The sequence below is a fragment of the Chelonoidis abingdonii genome, chromosome 7, assembly GCF_003597395.2.
Source record: "Chelonoidis abingdonii isolate Lonesome George chromosome 7, CheloAbing_2.0, whole genome shotgun sequence".
NCBI classification, from domain to species: domain Eukaryota; kingdom Metazoa; phylum Chordata; order Testudines; family Testudinidae; genus Chelonoidis; species Chelonoidis abingdonii.
The window spans coordinates 19,301,092-19,322,630 of NC_133775.1; the positions used below are offsets into that span (position 1 = coordinate 19,301,092).

General features: G+C 42.0%; 2 protein-coding genes across 4 annotated transcripts in view; one reads left to right on the forward strand and one right to left on the reverse strand.

Moving 5' to 3' along the window:
• The window catches only part of JAK1 (Janus kinase 1), a 110,281-nt gene extending 95,352 nt beyond the window's left edge, over positions 1-14,929 (reverse strand). The window contains exon 1 of one of the 3 annotated variants that reach the window (XM_032779606.2): positions 14,652-14,929. The gene's annotated coding sequence lies outside the window, so the exon portion shown is untranslated. The remainder of the gene's footprint in view (positions 1-14,651) is intronic. The other 2 variants (XM_032779608.2, XM_032779607.2) reach the window with 2 other exon arrangements.
• A 5,352-nt stretch (positions 14,930-20,281) lies between these two features.
• Positions 20,282-21,539, forward strand: part of AK4 (adenylate kinase 4) — a 75,387-nt gene continuing 74,129 nt past the window's right edge. Inside the window, exon 1 of the mRNA XM_032779605.2 lies at positions 20,282-20,627. Within this exon, the coding sequence (XP_032635496.1) occupies positions 20,626-20,627 (2 nt within the window). The 5' untranslated portion in view covers positions 20,282-20,625. The remainder of the gene's footprint in view (positions 20,628-21,539) is intronic.

Below are 21,539 nucleotides of genomic sequence, written 5' to 3' on the forward strand. Positions count from 1 at the left end.
AAAGGTAAAATATTTACCAGAGAAAATTTAAGAATTCTGTTTCATGCTATCACTATGAAGGGAGATCCTGTCAACAGGTTGACAGGGAAGGGATTAACACACTATTTTGTGAGAGGAAAGACCACAAGTACTGGACCTTTGTGAATAGCTTTACCAGTTAGTTGGGCAGAATTAGTTTTGTGGAACCAGTTCTGCCTCAGTACACAAAGAGAGGGTTGCAGTCTTGTCTATATACAGAAATTATGCCACATTAATTTAAGTCATGGTTTTGCAGCTATTTAACTAAATGCAATGCAACTTTGTATGGACATGTACATCAGTTCAACTTGCCCTTATTATAAAAACTAGACTTGCATGATGTAAATGTCCACACAAAGTTTGCATAGAGTTAGCTCAGGGGTAGGCAACCTATGCCATGCGTGCAAAAGGCAGCATACGAGCTGATTTTTGGTGGCACTCACGCTGCCTGGGTCTTGGCCACCGGTCGGGGGGCGGCTCTGCATTTTAAGTTAATTTTAAATGAAGCTTCTTAAACATTTAAAAAACCTTATTTACTTTACATACAACAATAGTTTAGTTATATATGATAGACTTAAAGAAAGACACCTTCTAAAAACATTAACATATATTACTGGCACGTGAAGCCTTAAATTAGAGTGAGTAAATGAAGACTTGGCACACCACCTCTGAAAGGTTGCCGACCCCTGAGTTAGCTAAATCAGTGCAAAACACCACCTTTAGCTAAACCAGTGCAACTTCTGTATTTAGCCCAGGACCAAGGGTAGTAATGAGGAAGGATCTTTAGGAAGAAGACTGGAGCTGAAGAAAACTATAGGGATTCCTCCACTTCAGAACTTGGCTAATGGAAGCCACACTTTACCAATACTTTAGCTGAGGGAAGCCCTGTTCTAGCTGTATTTGATTACTGAAGAGACAGGACAGACTCAATATTTACCTTTCTGTTTCACAGTAAAGTTCACTGCAAAAGTGTATAAACTTTCCCTCCCTTCTTGTTCTAACCACCCTGTCATACATTGTGTATGTATTGTCAAATAGCTATGGAACCATTTTAATGGCATATACAGTGCTAGAAGTCTTACAGACATGCATGAAGGCAAAACAAAGATAACTGAATGAGAGAGTTTACCATGTAAATCATGGTGTTGTATATTACTCCTGGGAGCATTCTGCACCAAAAAAATTAAAAATTCTGCACAGAATATTTTAAAACTCTGCAAATTTTGATAAAATAACATTACATAATCACATCAGCTTCAATTATTTCAAAATACCTGTCAGCAAGTGTGTCTCTAACAATACCGACACACACACATATTTCCGCAGGAGTAGTGAGGAACTGGGTTGTCATAGGGGTTTCTTTAACTGTTTCCCTGTCCCCTTCCCCCATCAGAGCCCAGCGGGGTGGGCCATACACCCACAACCCCTCCCCCATGAGCCCACCAGTGGTGCCCCCACAACCAATACACCCCAAAAAACCCTCTCCATAGTCCAACAGCAACCCCCCCAGTCCAGATACCTGCACCCTCCCCACCAGAGCCCAGCTGTGGGGGCCTCCCTTGCTCAGATACCGTCTTCCCTCCCAGAGCCCAGGGATCCAGAGGGAGAAACAGCCAGATACTCAGTCCCAGGCTTGCAAGGAGTTTCCTGAGCGCTGCCCTCTCCTTCCCTCAGGGCATGTGGGAACTGCAGCTGCCAGGAACCCTCTAGCTCCCTCTCACTCCCCCAACAGTGTCTTCTACGTGCAAGCTGGGCTCTGCTGGGTCCAGAGGCCCCTAGCAGCACTGCAGCCCATTTCTGTGGGGGAAAAGAAATTCTGCACACATCTTAATTTCTGCAAAATTCTGCATTGCTCAGTGGCACAGAATTCCCCCAGGAGTAGTATATATATTCTTCTCAAATCTTTCTGGAAGATGTGAACTTTTGAGTATCCTCTGTCAAGATTTTTTTAAGATATTGAGACTCTTAAAAAAAAAAAATCAATACTTAATTTTTAAAAGTCAAATAAAAGGCATTTAAGCCATCCTTTGCCTGGGGGAGTCAGGGATTTTTGTCTTAGAGAGACAGATAGTTATGAAGGCCATGAAGTCATAAGATCACATCAGAAGAATCTGAGTCCATTAGGAATATAAACAACTCTAATGGAACTCCTCATTACAGGGAGAGAGGGGAAGAAGTGTCATGCTATAGATCTAGAACCATAGGTGGGGGGGGGGGTGTATAATATATGTTACTCCATCTACAATCCTCAGGCCACCAAACCAGGACAAAAAATGCCACAGAGAAAGTGGAGAAGTTGGGAAGGCTTATATGTTGAGAGGTGGAGAACAAGTTGAAGTCAACGGGAATGATCATGGAACGAGTGTGTTTCTAGTGGGGTTCTGCAGAGATCGGTACTAGGTCTGATGCTATTCAACACTTTCATCAATGAGTGGGAAATAAATATACAAACTGCTGATAAAACGTTGCAGATGACAAAGACTGATGGAATGGTAAATGAGTACAGGGTAATCATACTTTGTTAAGTAAGGCTCATGCAAAAAATGCATTTTAATACAACCAAAGTTATGCACCTAGGTAAGAACAAGGAATGTAGGCCACACTTACAGAATGCTGAAATAGCCTCTCATTCCCAACATAGTTCAGTATTTCTACCTCTTCCTGAGTAAACAAGACAGACAAGGAGCATATACAAAATGTATAACTTGGATTGAACAAATGCCTGCCTATAATCACAGCTGTTTCAAATATACTTGAGGGTTGAGTTTTTTCCTTTTTCTCATCGTGTAAGAGGCAATCCACTTGAGTAAAGGCATTTACCAGAGAAATGATTACAGTGCAAGTGGCTCCATGACACTTATGTGGCTTGGCAGCACTGTGCAAACAGCAAACAATGCAAACAAACAGACCTCAATATGAAGCAATCCAGTGTCATGTAAAAGGGGACACATCTAGCTTAAGCACCTGACTAATGCCTGGTAAACAAATATGACTTAGTCCAAACAAAAGTGTTCAGTATGATCTTAAACTCTGCTGAAAAGGGGAAACTGGACATAAGTGACTTATGGATGCCAAGCAACAGCAAGTTGTTAGAATCATAAAGGTGCCCAAGTTCTTGAGTTGCTATTTCAGTTTTATTTTGTGTTTCTATGCACTGCAATGTCTCTAAAAATGTCAAACTAAACCACTTAGTCCTGTGAGTTTCACCTCCTGACAAACTCTGCACAGAGTCTAGGTTTGAATAATCAGGACAAGCTAACTCAAAGGAAACAAAAGTTAAATTTTAAAGTGTCAAATTTGTCTCAAACGACTTTTTCAATCACAAATCCGTTTGTTCCACATTGGCAAAACTGGATATGGATATTCAAAAGTTCATCTGGGAGGATGTACCAACACCACATCACCATTTTCCTGAAGAATACTTAAAATTAGAATTACTAGCAGTAAAGAAACTGAAGCAGCAAATGAAATGTCAATAATGAAACAATTTTGTGTACACGATATTAATTCTCACCTATGGCCCCATATATGCCTTTATGGAAAGTGAGTAACAGTACGTAACCATGGGATGTTATGCAACAAGCTATAGAACTAATGATTTTTCAATCACTTATTAAGATGAGTTAAGGGAAAGATTTGGATCTTAACTCCTCTGGTTAGCAAACACTGAAAAGATAATTTCCTGGCCTGCACTTGAGCACACAACCAAATTTTATAAACAGATGATTACTATAACATTCATAATTGGCTGAAAAACTATGAATAACCATTTAAAGGTAATAAGCAAAGGGGGGAAATTAAGCTTTTTTGTTAAAGCAAGCCCTGACACACACACACTCTAGCAACACTACATTATTTTCCTACAGTGTCCCCAAAATTGCTAGGATGTCACCATTCAGAGCAACAGTCACACTACGGCATCCGCCTTGGCTATGCTAGCATCACTGTGGTTGTTACCATGCATGGGAGGTAGCAACAGTGGGAAAAATCTTAGTGGGGGGAGGAAAAAGGCCTTCGGTGACTAGAGAACTAGTGAAACTGACCAAGAGGCAGGAAAGTACAAACAAAGCAAGTAGAAAGATCTTTTTTAAACAGTCTTGACTAACTTTGATACCTACTGAGTATTGAACAGCCAATATATCAAGGTGGTCCATGCTAGAAAATTAGGTTGGCATAATTACAACACTCAGTAGTGTGAAAAATCCATACCCGGAGCGAGGTAGTTAAACTGACCCAAGTCCCCATGCAGACAGCACTAGATCAATGGAAGAATTCGTCCATCAACTTAGTTACTGCCCGTGGATTACCTATGCCAACGTAGTGTCTACACTGAAATGCTATAGCATTGTAGCTGAGACCCTGTAGCGTTTCAAGCATAGACAAGTTCCAAGTGTCAGAGGGTTTATCTATACTCCAAGCAGTATCCTGCAGCAGCGAGACTCAGGCTCACGCTATAGCACTAAAAATAGGTGGGCAGATGTTTGGTTTGGGCTTGGCTGCTGAAGCCCATCCCCCTCCTTAGGCTTCAGAGCCTGAAGTCTAGTCCAAACCCAAATGTCTACATAGATATTTTTAGTGCCATACTGCAAGCCTGGGTCTGCAGACCCAGGTTCTGAGGCTCGCTCATGCAGGGTTCTGCTTGCTACCTACGCATATCCCAAGAAGCCCAGCTGTCAGATCTGAAATGTCAAAGGTTATGTAGAGGTACTTAGTTTCAGTCCTTCTATCCTACTCTGCTGTCTCCAACTCAAGACAGGTTAAATCAAATAAGCTTAGCCAGAGAACTTTAGTGTGAGAGAAAATCAGCACAATCAACCCAATGGCTCATGCCAATTCTTAGTTTTAGGTAGTGGGAGAAGAGAGCTGGGAAGTATACTGCTGTTATAGACATCCTTATATCACCTGTTCAGGTTAGGTTTCAGGATGACAAAGCATAGACACTGACTCTGAGTGCGCCGAGGCTGAAGCACCTATGGGGGAAAAAAACTACTAGGTGCTCAAAACCCACCAGATCAGTTGTTCAGCAGGCCCCCGCCAATCAGCTCCTTCCTCTTCTCCCCCCCCACACCTCTTGGAGGGGCAGGAAGAGGCAGAGCGAAGGAAGAGCGTGCTCAGAGCAGGGAGTGGAACTAGGGTGGGAAAAGGTGGGGCGGAGCCTTAGGGAGGGGGCAGAGTGGGGGTGGGAAAAGGCTGGGTGGGGGCAGAGCAGGGGCAGGAAAAGGCAGGGCTTAGGTGTTGTCCTCCTTGGGGTGGGGGGAGGAGGGTGGAGACTTGGGGGTGGGGGGAAGCTGAAAGTCAGCACCCGTGTCACAAGGAATCTAAAACATTCACTTTTGAAGAATTGTCACTTTTTTTTATTTCAAATTAAAATATAAATTAACTTTCTATTCCTTTTTGGCAACAGGATGAGTCTGATTCATCCTATGTGGATTAGTCAACAAAAAATACAATTACAGTGGGACAGATTGTTTTCCTGTTTGCTACAGTGGAACTGGGTATGGGTTCATTCTAAGTATTTCCAGCTAATAAAAATGAAGCAATTTGAAAAATATAGTTTCACCTGGAACATTAGCAAGCTAATTTTCACCAACTGAAGATTAATGTAGGAGTTAGATGATGATGGTTAATGACTACCACTAATAACTCATTTTAATAAAAGATCTCAATTCCCTGTAAATTCCTACTATGCCAGTTGTCACAATGGGTGACAATCCCAAATGCCATTCATTCTCAGAATATTTCTCAGAATGGTGCTGCTAAAGTGATCAACAATGAAAAGGTAGTGATACTTCAGTTGTCATTAGGGTTCAGAGTCACTAATCATTTGTATAACAGTAGCTGTTAGAGGCTACAACCGTTCAGGGTTCTACAGTAGCAGACACTGTACAAACATATATAGAGCCCTACCAAATTAACGGCCATGAAAAACTCACCATGGACCGTGAAATCTGGTCCCTTCCTCGTGAAATTTGGTCTTTTACCCTATACTACAAAAATTTCATGGGCAGACCAGCATTTCTCAAATTGGGGGTCCTGCCCCAAAAGGGTGTTGCAGGGGGGTCACAAGGTTTTTAGGGGGGGTTGCAGTATTGCCACCCTTACTTGGCTGCTTCAGAGCTGCTTCAGAGCTGGAAAGCGGCAGCTGTTGGCCAGGTACTCAACTCTAGAGGCAGCAGCGCAGAAGTAAGGGTAGCAGTACCGCAACCCTCCCTACAATAACCTTGCAAACCCCCACCCATTCCTTTTTGGGTCAGGACCCCTACAATAACAACACTGAAATAATGAAATTTACTATTTTTAAAATCCTATGACCGGGAAATTGGTAGGGCCCAAAACATATAGAATGAGACAGTCCCTTCCCCCAAGTGCTTCCCAGTGTTAAAGCTCCCGGTGGGAGCTTTTCAACATCAATTACAGGCAAGCACCTAGTTCCCCCGGGAAACAAATACAGGAGAAAGGTGCCTAAGGCCTGTCAGATACTCAGAATGCAAGGAGAAACGGGCACAGAGAAGTGACTTGCCCAAAAGGTCAGACAGCAGGAAAGTTGCAGAGCCAAGATCAGAACACAGGTCTTTTGACTCCCCCTCCAAGAATTAACACCTCATTGGTAAGCAGAGGATGCAGTATACACCTGTTTCAGGTGTTTCAGTCAGTTTGCAGACTCAGGGAGACCAGAACTACATCTGTTCATATTCTTAAGCTTAGTTAGAAATTTAACTTTTTAAAACTTAAATAGGTCAGAAGCCAGACATAAGTCAGTATGACATACTATTGAGTACTGGACAAGCCAAGTCCAACAGCTGACACCTCCCTCCCCTTTAAGTAAATCACCACATTAAAATGAGTAAGATTCCAAATACTTAAAAAGCACAAAGCTATCAGCTGTCAGTACCTGTTGTGGTTTTGTTAGCCTGCTATGGGTGTATTTCTTGTTTAACACCTAGTTAACATTAGGCTGTTCTTGCTATTTTTGGAGCTCAGCAGTAGCAGAGCTGGATCAGAACTGTGACCTGTTATTCTGGATCACTGGGGCTTCTCTGTTATAAGGATTGTTAGCAAAAGTGAGTCTCTCTTGTATCAACATGGAAAAACTAATATCCATTTAGGTGACAGAAAATATAATGTTCTTATCCTTCAATGGGCATTAGAGTTACCAGATCCTGTGTAAACATTCCCTTTGAATCTAAGGGCCAGTTTCAAATATGTTCCTATCAAATAAACTGTAGTCAGTATCCCCTCATTTGTTTTCACTGACTTCTCAGCCACTTCCTCCCTTAGTTCAGCATAACTTGAATTTTGTCTGCTAACTCAATCCTATAACTTCCCACCCTTTCCCTTCCCCCATTTTATCTGCAGAAAAATGAACAGTCCAGCAAAAGATACCTATTAAAAAGATTAACAAGTGTTAACTTATGAATATACATCTCTCTATTCATAGGAGTTGTATCATGTCAACGTTGGCATCAGAAATATCCAGACAAGGGCCAACTGTGACAAAAACAAGCTACAGGCGAGTCTCACCTTACGCGGGGGTTCCGTTCTGTGGTTAGCGCGTAAAGCGAAAATCGTGTATAATTACATTGAGTTGAACGGCGGGCGAAATCGCCCGCACTACAGTTACAGTATTAAAATTATTTTTCATTTTTTTTGTTTTTGCCGACCGCATAAAGCTGAAATCACGCATGTTAAATGTGCATAGGATGCGACAGACCTGTATTATAATGAGGATGACAAAAGCAAGATATGAAGTGTCTCATTTTGTATTGCTCTAAATGGAATTTGTTGTTCCAATTATTTCCTCCAGCTTACTATTTTTTTTCTATTAGTTATTTATTACATAGCTTACTAATCTACTTAACCAATCAGAGAAAGCATGCTATGTGAAATACCACTTACTTAGTTGGTGAACTTCTGTAAAGCACTCAGATATTGTGATGAGGAGCAGGGAATAAACATCTTGATAGATTCCTTAGAGATCCATCTGGCCTCTGAGGGACACAGCCCACTTGAAAACCAGTAATTCCCTCCTGCAAACCTGCCTATAAGACACCCTGTCAATCTGTGGATTTTTTTTGTCACTTTCCTAGTTATTCTAAAAAATTCTCCTGGTCTATGAAAGATTCATATAAATGGACAAACAGAAGGAAATGTTGACAGTGACCATACATAAACTGTTAAAACGACAAAGTAATATAATAGAATAATTTTTCCTCTAATCTTTCATATCTAACTGTAGCTATTGTAACAGCAAGTTTAAAAATAAGGTGGGGGGAGGGTGTTTTAAATCTTTTGTCCCTTTATGACTATTTTACTCCTGAGTTCTCAAAATCCTACCTCTTGAGGTTCAGGTACCTCTTCTTTTGTTTGTTCTATTCTCCTAGTAAGATGGATTTTGGTATCCTTCAGCCCTCTAAAAAGCTTTATTGCTGAACAGAGCAAGCAGAAAGCACTATAACTGTCTGAATCATATGTTTAAAACACTGAAAGCAATTTGCTATAAATGTAGCAAGTGTTCGTTTGCTATTATCCAGACCTGAAAAATCTTAACTGCATCCTGAGTACTCTAGAGATTTTATGGTTGTGTTCACATCCTGAATACACCAAGGATTTTATTATTGTGTTAAAGCTTACATTGTTCCTGTAAGGAACTGCAACTTTTGGAAAGGAAAGGGAAGAAAGGCTCAAATGCTGCCAATTTATCATTCAAAGGATTATCTTCCCCTCCACATGCATACAGCTCCTTAATACTGAAGGTCAAATATACTTCCAACTGTTCATTAACTTCCAATAGATGAGATATGGGGCCAGGACCAAGATCATGGATCCAAACTTCTTTGAGATCAGCATCTAAACTTTGCAGCTCAGGCTCCTCTCTATAAACTAACTCTTCTAGTTTATAAGCCTGCTTTTTTAGCTCACTGGTATTCTTCATGAAGCCTAAGACCTATTTTGTCATGTTTTCAGTGAAAAATATGTCCATCTCCTCCAGCTCAGGCTGGATGTATGATCAAACTCTGATACTTACCTACAGATATAAATTTCTTGCCCCTCCGTATATATATATATATATACACATTTTTTTTAACCAGCACTTACCAAAATAATCCAAACACAGGGCCAGCGCTTTCATTTAGGCGACTTAGGCAGTCGCCTAGGGCGCCAGCATTACGGGGGGGGAGGGGGGCGGCATTTTGCCGGGGGGGCGGCAGGCGGCTCCGGTGGAGCTGCCGCAGTCGTACCTGCGGAGGGTCTACTGGTCTCGCGGCTCCGGTGGACCTCCCGCAGGCATTTCTGCGGACAGTCCACTGGTCCCGCGGCTCTGATGGACCTGCCACAGCTCCACCAGAGCCGCGAGACCCACGCGCGGGGTGGCGAAATGGCCCGGCGCCTAGGGCACCAGAAACCCTGGCGCCGGTCCTGTCCAAACACCTTGCTGTTTAGAAAAATTCAGAATAAGCTCTCAGGTAGAATGTCTGAGGACTCTCTTTTGGAGTTTCTCCAAGATTCTGTGGAAGGGATGGGCTGGAAGTACTATCACCAATGAGCTGGAGAGCCCACCCTCAAACTTGGCAGATCCCCAAAGACCTGCATGGATTCTAGGGGATTTGGTTCAACACGACCCATGGCACTCTTCATGCATCACCACCAAACTGTGGCAGCGTGGTGATCCAGGAATCCCTTTGGAGTGCTCTGTGGAAAAAATAATACAGCTTAGAGGGGTAGGTGGGGGGATATGTGCATCCCTCCTACTTTTCTCTCTGTGTAGACCTCCAATTCCAGAATCTCCCTGTAAGGTATTGAAGAGAGTATTGTGGTGGTGGCTTATACTTCCACACAGGAAGGGGGAAGCCTGCACGTGGGTTGAGAGAGATCCAGGCACTAGTTTGCAACACTATAAAATGCATGAACATTTCTACAGCTTTTACAAATTACTGTTGATCACAGCACAAACACAGTCTTTGTGAGAGCACCATTCCCAGTAAGTGTCTTTATTCAACCAATAAAGAACCCCATGTAACTGTAACTTTCATTCATCCTAGATGTGTGGATAATACTTCCAATGGTAAAAGTACAAGAGTATTAGAAATCGTATTGTGGATTTCACCTTTCTGAAGTAAACATAAGGAGACTAATAAAACAAGGATTGGTTCGACTGCAAAAGTTCTGTCACGTCTTTTTATAACATGTCAAGAAAAATTCCCAGTAAATGCTTTGTTTTTCATTTTGCAATTTAGACACCAGTTTGTTTTCCTATTATATACTTGATGTGGTTTTTACTTCCTGGTATTTAGCACTATTTTAATAAAGACCATAAACAAGTTAATTTGGAAATACTCAACTGTTCCAAAACTCTGTTAATATTCCTAATTTCAGAGTAAGATTCTCTTTTAGAACCATATTTTAATATGAATCTTCTTTAAAAAGTAACTAATCTTATTCTTTGAATACCGAGATTTCTTGAATTTAATGATTTAAGAGATTCTTTCCAGTTTTAAACACGCTTATATTCTTCAGTAATTTATTTAAACTGAGACTTTGATTGTTTAAGCACAGTATAGCAAGTTTTTTCTAATCACTCCTAACAAAAATTCTGTTTGTGGACTTGCTTTGTACAAGATTAGCAAATTCTTCTTACTGGAATTAGATGAAATGCCTTGCAAACAGGGTGGATAAAAATCAATGATTTTTTTTTTAAATCAAAAATCCTATTTTTTTTATTTTAATCAGATTTTTTTAATGAAATGCTTTTTGAGGAAAAAACCTATCTAAAGATACATTATAGCTCAAAAATATCTCATCATGGAATAGGGATTATAAATTCTAATTCTGTAGTATGAGACAATATATTCATGTTTAAGAAAAATTTTGTAGATGAGTTCCCATAGTTCATGGATTAGGGATCCAATCTTACGCGTTCCACAGGCTTCTGCACAGATTATTTAAATTAATCTTTCTAGTACCCAATGGGACTCAGTGCTCAGTCTAGAAGATACCATCAGAGATGCTTAGTTTTGCAGTTCTCAAACTGTGGATTTGTGTCCCCAGAGGTAACATGCTTGTTAACAGCAAAAATGTTTTTAATATACAGAGCTGAGAAATAACAGACCTCAACTATATCGTCCCTCTGCAAATTTGTGTAGACACAGTCAATCCCTTACCTCTACCTAAAAGTGCAAAGTTTCAAAAAGTTCAGTGAGTAGAAGAGTGTTGGGAGCGGAATAGATCCGGAGAAGGAGAAGTCTGGAGGTAAATGTGAGAAGCGAGGGACATATGCTTGTTTTGTTAAAATATTATATGTTTGCTGTTGAAGAAAACAATCCAGAATACATAAAGTTGTTGTTTTAGTTAAATAAAACAATTTAAATGTCTGTTTGGTGGTGATCTCCTCCTAATACAGCCTGGCAAGAAAATCCTCCAAAATTAATGACTAACCTGTTGAATTGGAGATATTTCACCTCCCAATGACTTCATAAATATGTGCTTCATTTACCTTTGGTAAATGAAATAATCGTTCATTCATTTTCTGATGTAGCAGTAAAACTAATCTGACAAGTTTTCAAAATAAAACACTGTTCAAAAATGTATAGTGTGTATCTTCTAAAGATGAAAGCTACATCTGAGTTGTGAAGATATGTATTAAGGTTATAACAACCAACAAAAATGCACTTTTATGTAGAAATTCATGATTAAACTGAGTTTTCCTGAGTAGTGATATAAATCAATTAATTCAAATCCACCCTGCTTGCAAGTATTGTGAACCCCAACTGGAAAGTAGACAGCATTTGCAAAATAGAAAGAGAACTGTGGAATTGTGTGCAAATTATATTTTAATATTCCACATTTGATACCAGTCTAATCTCATTTATGATACAAGAACCATAAATTCTTTTTCTGATCTTCCAAAGTTATCTGAATGCATGTATTGCTCCAGTCTAGGTAATCTGCTTTGTATTTATAGAGGAACCTGCCATGTAATGCCATCTAGTACAAATTGAGTTCAAGGTGCAATTTCCTGCACACTTAAAAGTGCACAGAGGAAGTGCCTACCACTCCCCATATATGGTCACAATAGAATTTAGTGCACATTGTACTAGTGATTAAGCAGCATCTAAGATATGTCATGCTACTCAGCCAGAGTCAGGGAACTTGTACTTTTGATTTTGCCCCAAAACAGAAGAGCCTGTATGAAGTCTCTTGTACAGAGAATGTAACTTGTCCAAGCAAGCCTCTGGAGTTAAAATTACAAAAGAGTTGAAAAACTCAGTCAAAATACCTTGTCAAATGTAATACATAGCTCAGTGTAAACCCAACTCTTAGTTGTAGATTGGTTGTATCCTCCACATTTTCAGTGCCTGAAGTACTATTCCAATGGCATCATAAGCTATGCAGGACCAAATCTCCTTATTACCCAAACACTCGATTTTTCAAATAAAGGATTCTAATGTACACTTACACTTCATAAGATTGGTGCTATTTGTAACAAGACTGAGTTTAAGCATTTTTCATATTGAAACACAGCTACGTAGTCTCTGTTCTAATCCCCATATACTTAAGCATGGGGATTGACATATTTTACAATTAATAATTTTCTATGGCTATAGTCTACTACTAGACCCTTAGTACATGTATTTTTAAAATAGTCTCCTCCTAACTTGACTATAGTGTTTATACTGCTAACACTAATAGTTAATTCTGTTAGATGTTTGGGGTGCAGGTACTTGGATGGGGCTGAAGATCACATGTGATATGCCAGTTAGGCAACTCAGCCATTCTGTCTCAATGCTCACCCAACAAGAGCTAATTCAGACACTTTATAGTTACTGTCTAAAATGCACAATAAACTAGAGATTATGAAGGGTGCCAGCAGAAAGCATCTTCTCTTCAACCAAAATAGGAGATACACTGGCAGTGACAATGCTAACTAGGGCCCAATCCTGCAAACATTTTGTAATAGGATTTGCCAGATCTGACCCTTAGTCTGCATAAGTAAAACCAAAACTAAGAGTAATTATGTTTCAAAGTATTTAGCTTCATTTACCTAACGTAAATGATATGCGCCAAAAAAAACCAAAAAACCTGATGATGACGTGGAAAATTTGTGATCTTGAAATTAGTTAATGTGAGTCCTTTCTGGTTTGTGCATCTCCACCAAGAAATTCTTGCATTTGTAAAATTCTACTCCAGCTCACGTCAACACGCATTTTTTTCCATAGCTTTGTTTCAGCTAACAGATTTTTAAAAAATTCTTTAAAAAAATATTCAGCTACTGCACTTTTAATTCAGATTAAGATAGGGTGAATTTACTTTCAAGTGTAGACAAGCCCTCTGAGTATCACAAGGAACAGATTTTGTGAGCAAAGAGTTGCCATTTTTACACATCCTTCCTAGTATTAATGAGCACTTATCAGGATCGCACTATTTTGTATCTTCCAATGCCAATAAACCATGCTGATACTTTTTCAGGATATAACTTTATTCTCTACTGTAATGACTTGATTATCCTCAGTCCATAGGAACAAACTGTTTTCTTAAATGGAATTTCAACACTTTAAACTATCACAACTTGTAACACGAAGTAGCAAATTTAACAGATTTTTCCAACATCAATACACATGGCATCAAACAGAAAATTTACTGAGTGTGAAGGGCGTAAACATTTCAGAGACAGGAAGATTTAGGTATTGTCAACACTACCACGATTTCTGCCCACAAGAGTTTAGCAATATAGACCTTAATACGTTGCATTTTCTTATCTAAACTAAATGTAAAAATGTCACTTTTTAGGGTGACCTTACAGTCAGTCAAGCATTAAGCCCCTTGTGAGCTTTCACCTGGACCACACCTATTCCTGTCTGAAAAGAACAGTTCCTTTTTCCTACTTCATACCTAACATTGCAACTTGTATACTTCCTTATTCTGATGCATCCAGCCCTTATTATGATGCTTGTCTTCCAAGTCAACATTCCCCACCAGTTACAGCTTGCTTGCCCCTCCATCCACCCAAAATGTTCCCTAAAGTACACATCTGCAGGTATGACATCTAGTTCAGATCAACTGCATTAATAGGAATAACTGCAATAAGTACCGAACACCCAGCACTAATGATTCCCGTATGTTTATGCATATCACACAGAACTGGGGCAGGGACGAAGTTTGATCCTTCTCACTGCACTGTGGTTACTGGGATGTGTGAAAACTAGCCCGACTAAAGGGGGGGCGAGGGGAGGCTTGCCTCAAATACAACCGCCTGGAGAAGACAGGATGTTCTTGCATGATATAAACAGGATGTCAGCCATATCGCTTCTGGCTGGGCTATGAAAATCCAATTTGCAAAGGCAGCTTTTTTTTTTTTTTTTTTTTTTTTTAGGGAGGAGGGATGTTTAACTCTTCATCTCCCGTCTTAAAGTCAAGGCCACCCCAAAGCCCCCTGCCGCCCAGTGCAGCCTCCGTCCTGCGCCCCCCGCTCTGCGGCCCCCTAGCTGGAGGCTCGCGCTGTCCTGGGATTCCCCCCTACGCGCCCTGCCTGGGCTGCCAGGGGCAGCGAGCGCCATAGGGCAGCGAGCGCGGCCCGAGGGGGCGCCCAGCTCATCACGCCCGGCCTCAGCGGCGCTCCGAGTCTCGGGCTCACTCACCGCTTCCGCGTGCGGCTTCCAGGCGGCGGCGGCGACGACGACGGGAGAGTGAGGGGGGAGCCCAGCCGCCCCGCTTCGCTCACTCGCTGCCCCGCATGGCCACGGGCCCAACGGCTCCCTGTGCGCGCGCGGGGCGCCCCGGGTCCGCCGGCGCTCGAGGCGAGTCCGGCGGGCGAGCAGAAGAGCGAGCAGCGCTGGCTCCGCGACACCCTCGTCTCCTCCTGGCTCAGCGCAGACAGCTGCCCTCAGACCCAGGCTGTCCCGCGGGGCCTGCGCATGCGCACGGCGTGTCCCCGCGGCCTTAAGGTGGACTGGTCCTTTCCTCCTGCCCTGGCCTCTTGTCAGCTTCAGGCGGGGGAAAGACCCTCAGCCCCCACGCTCAGCCTGTGGGAAGAGAGGGACACCACCCCCTCTGTCAGGATCGCCCGCTGCGGGGAGGGGCAGAGCCCGGAGCCCTAGCCGGGATACTCCCGCAGACGGCGGTCTCCTGGCTGTCCGGCTTTCGGGGCAAGAGGCCGCCGAAGCAGCTATAAGAAGCCCACGGGCGTTACGTGGCGTTTGCTGAGGGCTGACAGGGTGCTCAGCGCTGAGCACAGCCTGGGGGCTGCCCTGGTGCGCTCTGCAAGGGAAGGCTGGTCCCCACTGCTTCCCCAGAGACCAAAGAGCCTTGTAGAGCTGCACATAAGAGGAGCAGAGAGATTTCTGAGCACAAGTAGTTGGTTCATCAGCTGCACCAATGAGTCACTAATGAACAATAAGTCAATCCATATAATTCATCCTGAAATGCTCTGTCAGGGAGCCTTCCTATTTCAAGACGGAAAGGCGGGAGGTGCAAAATGAGGCTTGGGAAAGGTCTGAAGGTAACAGGACAGGAAGATTTGACAAAGACAGGTTGCTAAAAATAGCTTATTACAAAATAGCCTTAACTGATAACAATTATGGCAGCAGGGCTGGAGGGACCTGGAGAGGTCATCTAGTCCAGCCACCTGAAATGAGGCAGGACCATATAAACCCAGATCACCCTGACAGGTGTTTGTCCAACCTGTTCTTAAAAACCTTCAGGGATGGGGATTCCACACCCTCTCTTAGAAGCCTATTCCAGTGCTTAACTATCCTTTTAGTTTTCTCCTAATATTTAACCTAAATCTCCCTTGCTGGTGCTGCAGCTTCAACCCCATTGCTTTACCTTCAGTGGACATGGAGAACCACCAGTGACCACCATCCTCTTTATAACAGCCCTAAACTTATTTTTATCATTTTTGTTGCTTTCCTCTGAACTCTTTCCAATTTATCCACATCTTTCCTAAAGTGTGGTGCCCAGAACAGGACACAGTAATCCATCTGAGGCCCCACCAGTGCCAAGTAGAACACATAGGAATAGTACCTTCCAAATACAATACTCCTGTTAATACACCCCAAAATACAATGAAAAGGTGCGCAATTGAATTGGTCTGTAAAGTGCTCAGATTCCAGAGAGGTGGGTGTGATGTAAAGACCTAGACTGATAAGCTAAGATCCTACAAGTCATTCTATGCAGACAGATCCCCACCAAAGTAATCAGAGCTCTGTGCAGATAAATGGGTCCACTTACCTGGAGCACCTTGCATGATGTGGGCCATGGCAAGAATTTGTTCAAGACAAAGTGTCATTTTTAAAATGGAAATATATCCCAAGTGGTGTTACTAGGATAAAACACAAACTCTGGCAAGTAAGATGGAGGATAAAGTGACATTTAAAAAAATCAATGTGCAAAGATACAAAGCAAAAAAAAAAATAAGTCAATAACAAACAAGAAGCTGTCTGTGCATTTGCTAGACCACCAGGTGACATAGAGGACAACTGTGAGTATAAAGAGATTTTTCAGACAGTTGCATAGGTCTTTACTATAGCCAATGATGAGGAAATGTTGCTGTTTTCACAATTACAGAAGTGTAGACACTAGCAGAGAGAGATCTATCAAGGAGATCAAAGAGCATAATGAGAAATTAAATGGCCTAAAGCACCCAGACTAGATGGATTGATCCAAAAGTTCTTGAAGGAACTGAAGAATGTAACATCTGAGCTTCTGAAAAAAGCTCTTGAAGGAACTGAAGAATATAACATCTGAGCTTTTGAAGGAAAAAAACACTATCATTAGAGACCAGGACTGGGAAGGACCAACATTGTACTCCTAACAATCCCCAAATCCTGAAAACTAAGCTGTTAAAGAAAATCAGAACAAATTCAACAGCATAGAGTTGAGTGTGACAGTACGGATTTGAACCAGCATCAAAGAATGCTGTAGACCTGGCTAAATGTGGGAGCCCCATTTAAGTTAGCCCCCACAAGACTTTGTTATAATGTTGGGGCTTCTGGGAGAGACAGGGGCTAATCTTAAAAGGCCATCCTCTTGCTTTTCATCTTGAAGAGAGAGGAGCAGTCTAGGTGAGGTTCACACACCCCTTTTACTCTCACTTCACAGAAACTGGGGGAATTACTATATCCTCCATCTTCACTGGGGTAGGGACTGGGATCCCAAAGATCAGCCAGTGAGAAGTCCCTGGTTAGATTAGGGAGACAGGATGAGGCTATAAGAAGACACTCATGTTTCACTCCCTCCATTGGAGATGGGGCAAAAGATGCCTTTCAGAACCCTGGAGGTAGCAGGGCAGATGGCAACTCTTAGGAAGAATGCATAGGATCGGGAACTATACTGAGAGGCAAAGTGAACATCTCAGAAATGGGCACAGGAAACTATGCATGGAGAGGGTGGTTTTGGATGGGGAGAAGGTGTCTATATTTGGGGGGAAAGCTCATGGAGGTGGAATACTAGGATTTCTAAATGGAAGACGGGGCCACCATTATCTTCTGTTCTCCAGAGAGGAATGTAGGAAATGACCATTGGTAGTCCCCTCTCATATATCCCCCCAAAGTAGAGTTTGATAGTGCATGCTTCTTTTGGTGTACCTTATAAATAAGTAGTTGTAAGCAGTTCTTCAGTTCTCACCTTACTCTGAGTGAGATAGTCACTCAATTATATCATCTTTGCAACTCCAAATTAAACATATTTTTAGCATACACTGGATGGCAGTTTTGCATCCTCTTTTAGGAGTATAATTTTGTATCTCATTACACAAGAGTTAGGCACGTAGGTTTCATTAACATGAGTGGGAGTTGTGTGTTCATTTGTGTCCCAAAGAGAGAATTTAATATACTCTTAATTTAATTAATTTCTTCATTGGAGGTTCAAACTATCTCATACTTACGTGAAACAGCATCCATGGACGTAATATATTTGAATAAAGAAAAGCTTGAAGCCCCAGTTTAATCAAATGGGGGTTTTGTTGGTTTTTTGTTTTTATTTTTGCTAGTCTTACATAAAGCCACAAACTGCTGTTTATTTTTGTGTTGGTTTCCTTGTTTCATACACGTGACGTTTTGAAAAATCTGCCCAAAGCTGATGCCATGATAAGACTGATTTCTTTCAAAGGTGATGGATCTCCACAGCAGGGGACTAAAACTCTCAGTACTCCACTGTACATCCCCCTTTCTCTTGGCTAAACAGGAACTACATTTCCCATTAGCCATGTCCCTGGCCAGGTAAGGGGAAAGGTCCTGATTCTGAACCAAGAAGTAGCAGGGCTCTATTTGGGAGTGGGAGCTGTATGGCAGCAGGGAGCCCCAGGAATTGTGTACAGAGCTGCATGTGGAATGGGTTGTTTCTGCTGAACATCACAGCTAGATGCAGATCTGTGTGAGATTTATGGGGGAACAACAGTTTATGGACAGGGAACCAGTGCTCTGGAGTCCCAATGAGAGCCACTAATTGAGCCTGGATTGGAAACCTGCAAATGCTTATTTGCTGGAATAGAGACTGTACAGGAGAGGAAATCCCAGGCACTAGGACTGAAGAGCTTTGGCTCTCAATTGGATTAGGGTGACCAGACAGCAAATGTGAAAAATTGGGACGAGGGTGGAGGGTAATAGGATCCTATATAAGAAAAAGACCCAAAAATCAGGACTGTCCCTATAAAATCAGGACATCTGGTCACCCCTACAATTGGACTGCCCCAGAGATCCAAACAGAATCACTATTGCTCACTTGAACTATAACTGTTTAAGCCTCTCTACCTAGAGCATTTGCAACTTTTCCTCTTTCCTGTCCACTGTAGTAAAAACCTTCTCCTTAGCCATGTATCTGAGTGGCTATTGGGACCCACCAATATCCTGCTGAAACATCTACTGGGCATGCTACTGGCACCCTAGGGGTTTGGGCTACAGTAACGCCAAACATTAAACAAGTTTGGTGGTAATTTCATGTAATTTATTTTAGTTTAACCAGACTGTAGTGCTAAAATATCTTTGTCAAGGTCCTCTCATGTTAAAGAGAGCACTTTTATGTACCAGTATTTCAATAGAACATGCTTTAGTGACAAGATTCACTACTCTAAAGTGGATGCCAAATATATCTGACTGATAATAAATGTAACTTATCTTTCTCATGCCTTACCTTTCTCTCTTTGATTCTGATCTGTTACTTTTGTAAATGACCCAAAGTCCTAATCTACCAAAGGGTATATACTCTGTAGAATAGGCTTCCTTTATATAACTGTATTGCAGAAGAATTACTGGAAGATTAATCAGTTATAAGGGAAACATCACTGCACATTGGAGCAGTCATATTTTATATTACAGTAATCAACATTTTTTTTTAAATTGGAACCATACTGTTCATGAACTAAGAAGCACTTAATTCTGACATCATTCCTATGTGTCTTTTATTGCAATCTTAACAAAACCCCAAACAAACTAATTTTGACTGTTGTTTTAAATCCCCAAATTAGGGGAATTTATATTTGTATTGTATTGTATTCTGTTTTTCCTCCTCTCTATTTAATCAGTTATGCTAAATAAATTTAATTACCAGTCTTCTCATAACATCCTTGTTTATTTCGCAACAAAAGGAGGAAAAGGTTTTTAACATCTGACTGACATCAGCTTAAGGTGGATTCAAAATCTACCCTGCATATAGGTTTTTTTATGATCTCAGATGTTACTGATTGACTTGCATATATTTTTTCTTCTCCACAAAGATTCTGATTCTTGGGTGCCCTGAAGTATGGCAGATTACTTTGAAAAGGTAGGTCTACATTCCCACATATTGTAGATCACACCTTAACTTCTGTAAAGAAAATTTTGATGTGTAATAAGTTTGACCTTTGCTGTACAAGACAAACACTTCTATCTTTCAGTAAACCAAGTCACCCTGGCTTACCTTTCAGCTATCCCTAAGTCTGATGGATGTTGCTACATACATTTGGTGAAATAAACAATCATGAAGGTGACTTTTCAGAACAGTTGTTTACACTACAATACATTGTTCAGCTTGAAGTTCCCTGCAGGAATAATTTATTTTTATGCCTCCCACATTTGGGCTTTAGCATGGTGAGAGGAATGAACCTGCAGAGCCCACCGCCTGAATTCTTTTGTATCGGATCCAGAATTGTAGACGTGCCCCCTCTCTTGGCTAACCAGCAAATACAATTCTGGTGGTATAAAAATCCCAGCTCCAGGCGTGAACCCTTTGAACAGTAGGACCCAGCGGCTGCAGCAGTCCAATCACAGGCGGTTCCCGGCTGTCGTGAGCAGTAGTCTGTGTTAAAAGGCTACGTAACTGCCAGAAAGTGTGTGTGGGGGCAGCTGCAGGGAAGGACGGGCTTTACCGAAAGCGGAATCCTGCTGGCTATGCTCTGATCTATGAGCTTGGAATTCCCATCAAGTATCGATTCGGTACAGATGAATAGATCAGGTTTCATACGTGCCACGGACTTCGTTCTTTGCTCGACGTTTTGCGGGGTGATAGACGTTCAAGCTAGAACTAAATGTCAAACGGAGGATTGAACGTCTGTCCCCCAGAAGTCCCAGCAACGTTTAGCCGCGTCTGCCATCGCTGGGGTGCTTAAAGATAGCCTCAGAGCTAAGAATATGAAGGATTATGTAGGTGAAGCTGTTCCCCATTCTGTTTACATCCCCTAAAGTGCTAATTCATCGCCTCTAAAATCGGTGCTCCCTGACCTCACCAGTTGTTAATCAGCTGCCAAGGTCCATTTCAGAGCTAAGTGACCCGTGGTGCGTTGCATACCCACTGTTTGCAGAGACCAACCCTGTACATACAACAGTAGTAGTTTCTTCGCCTGGTAGTCAGGCCACATCTACACTACGGGATAATATCGAATTAGCTAAAATCGGTTTTATAAAACTGATATTATAAATTCGATTTCATGCGGCCACACTAGGCACAGTAATTCCTTGCCCCTTATTTAGGCAGGACTGACTCTATTTTTAGAAACCATAGGAGGGATGACTCAGTCCAAGTGAGTCAATCCCAATTTTGCTTTGCATTGCGCCCCTGGCCGATTTCAGGCCAGGTGGCACTCATGATAGCAGCGGACAGTAACAGAGGGGGAAGAGATAAACATCATCTCATTGCCAGGTTTTTCTCCAGCATAGACAGTACAGAACAACCGATAACCATTCTCTGCTATCGTTGCAAAAGCAGTGCATGCTGCTGTGTTAGTGCTTGGAGTATCCCCTCTTGTCCGCGGCATCCAGTACACATACGGTGCCGGAAAACAAAAAAAGCTGAACGGGCTCCATGGTTTGCCGTGCTATGGCGTCTGCCAGAGCAATCCAGGGAAAAATGGGCAGAAAGGATTGTCAGCTGATGTTTTCCTGGAGGAAGGAATGACTGATGACATTTACCCAGAACCACCCACTACAATAATAGATTCAACCAGAATTCAAAGGGGGGGGGGAGGCTAGGGAACTATGGGATAACTACGGAGAGTACCCACAATGCAATGCTTCAGAAATCGACGTTAAGGCCTCGGACCACGGACGCACATCGCC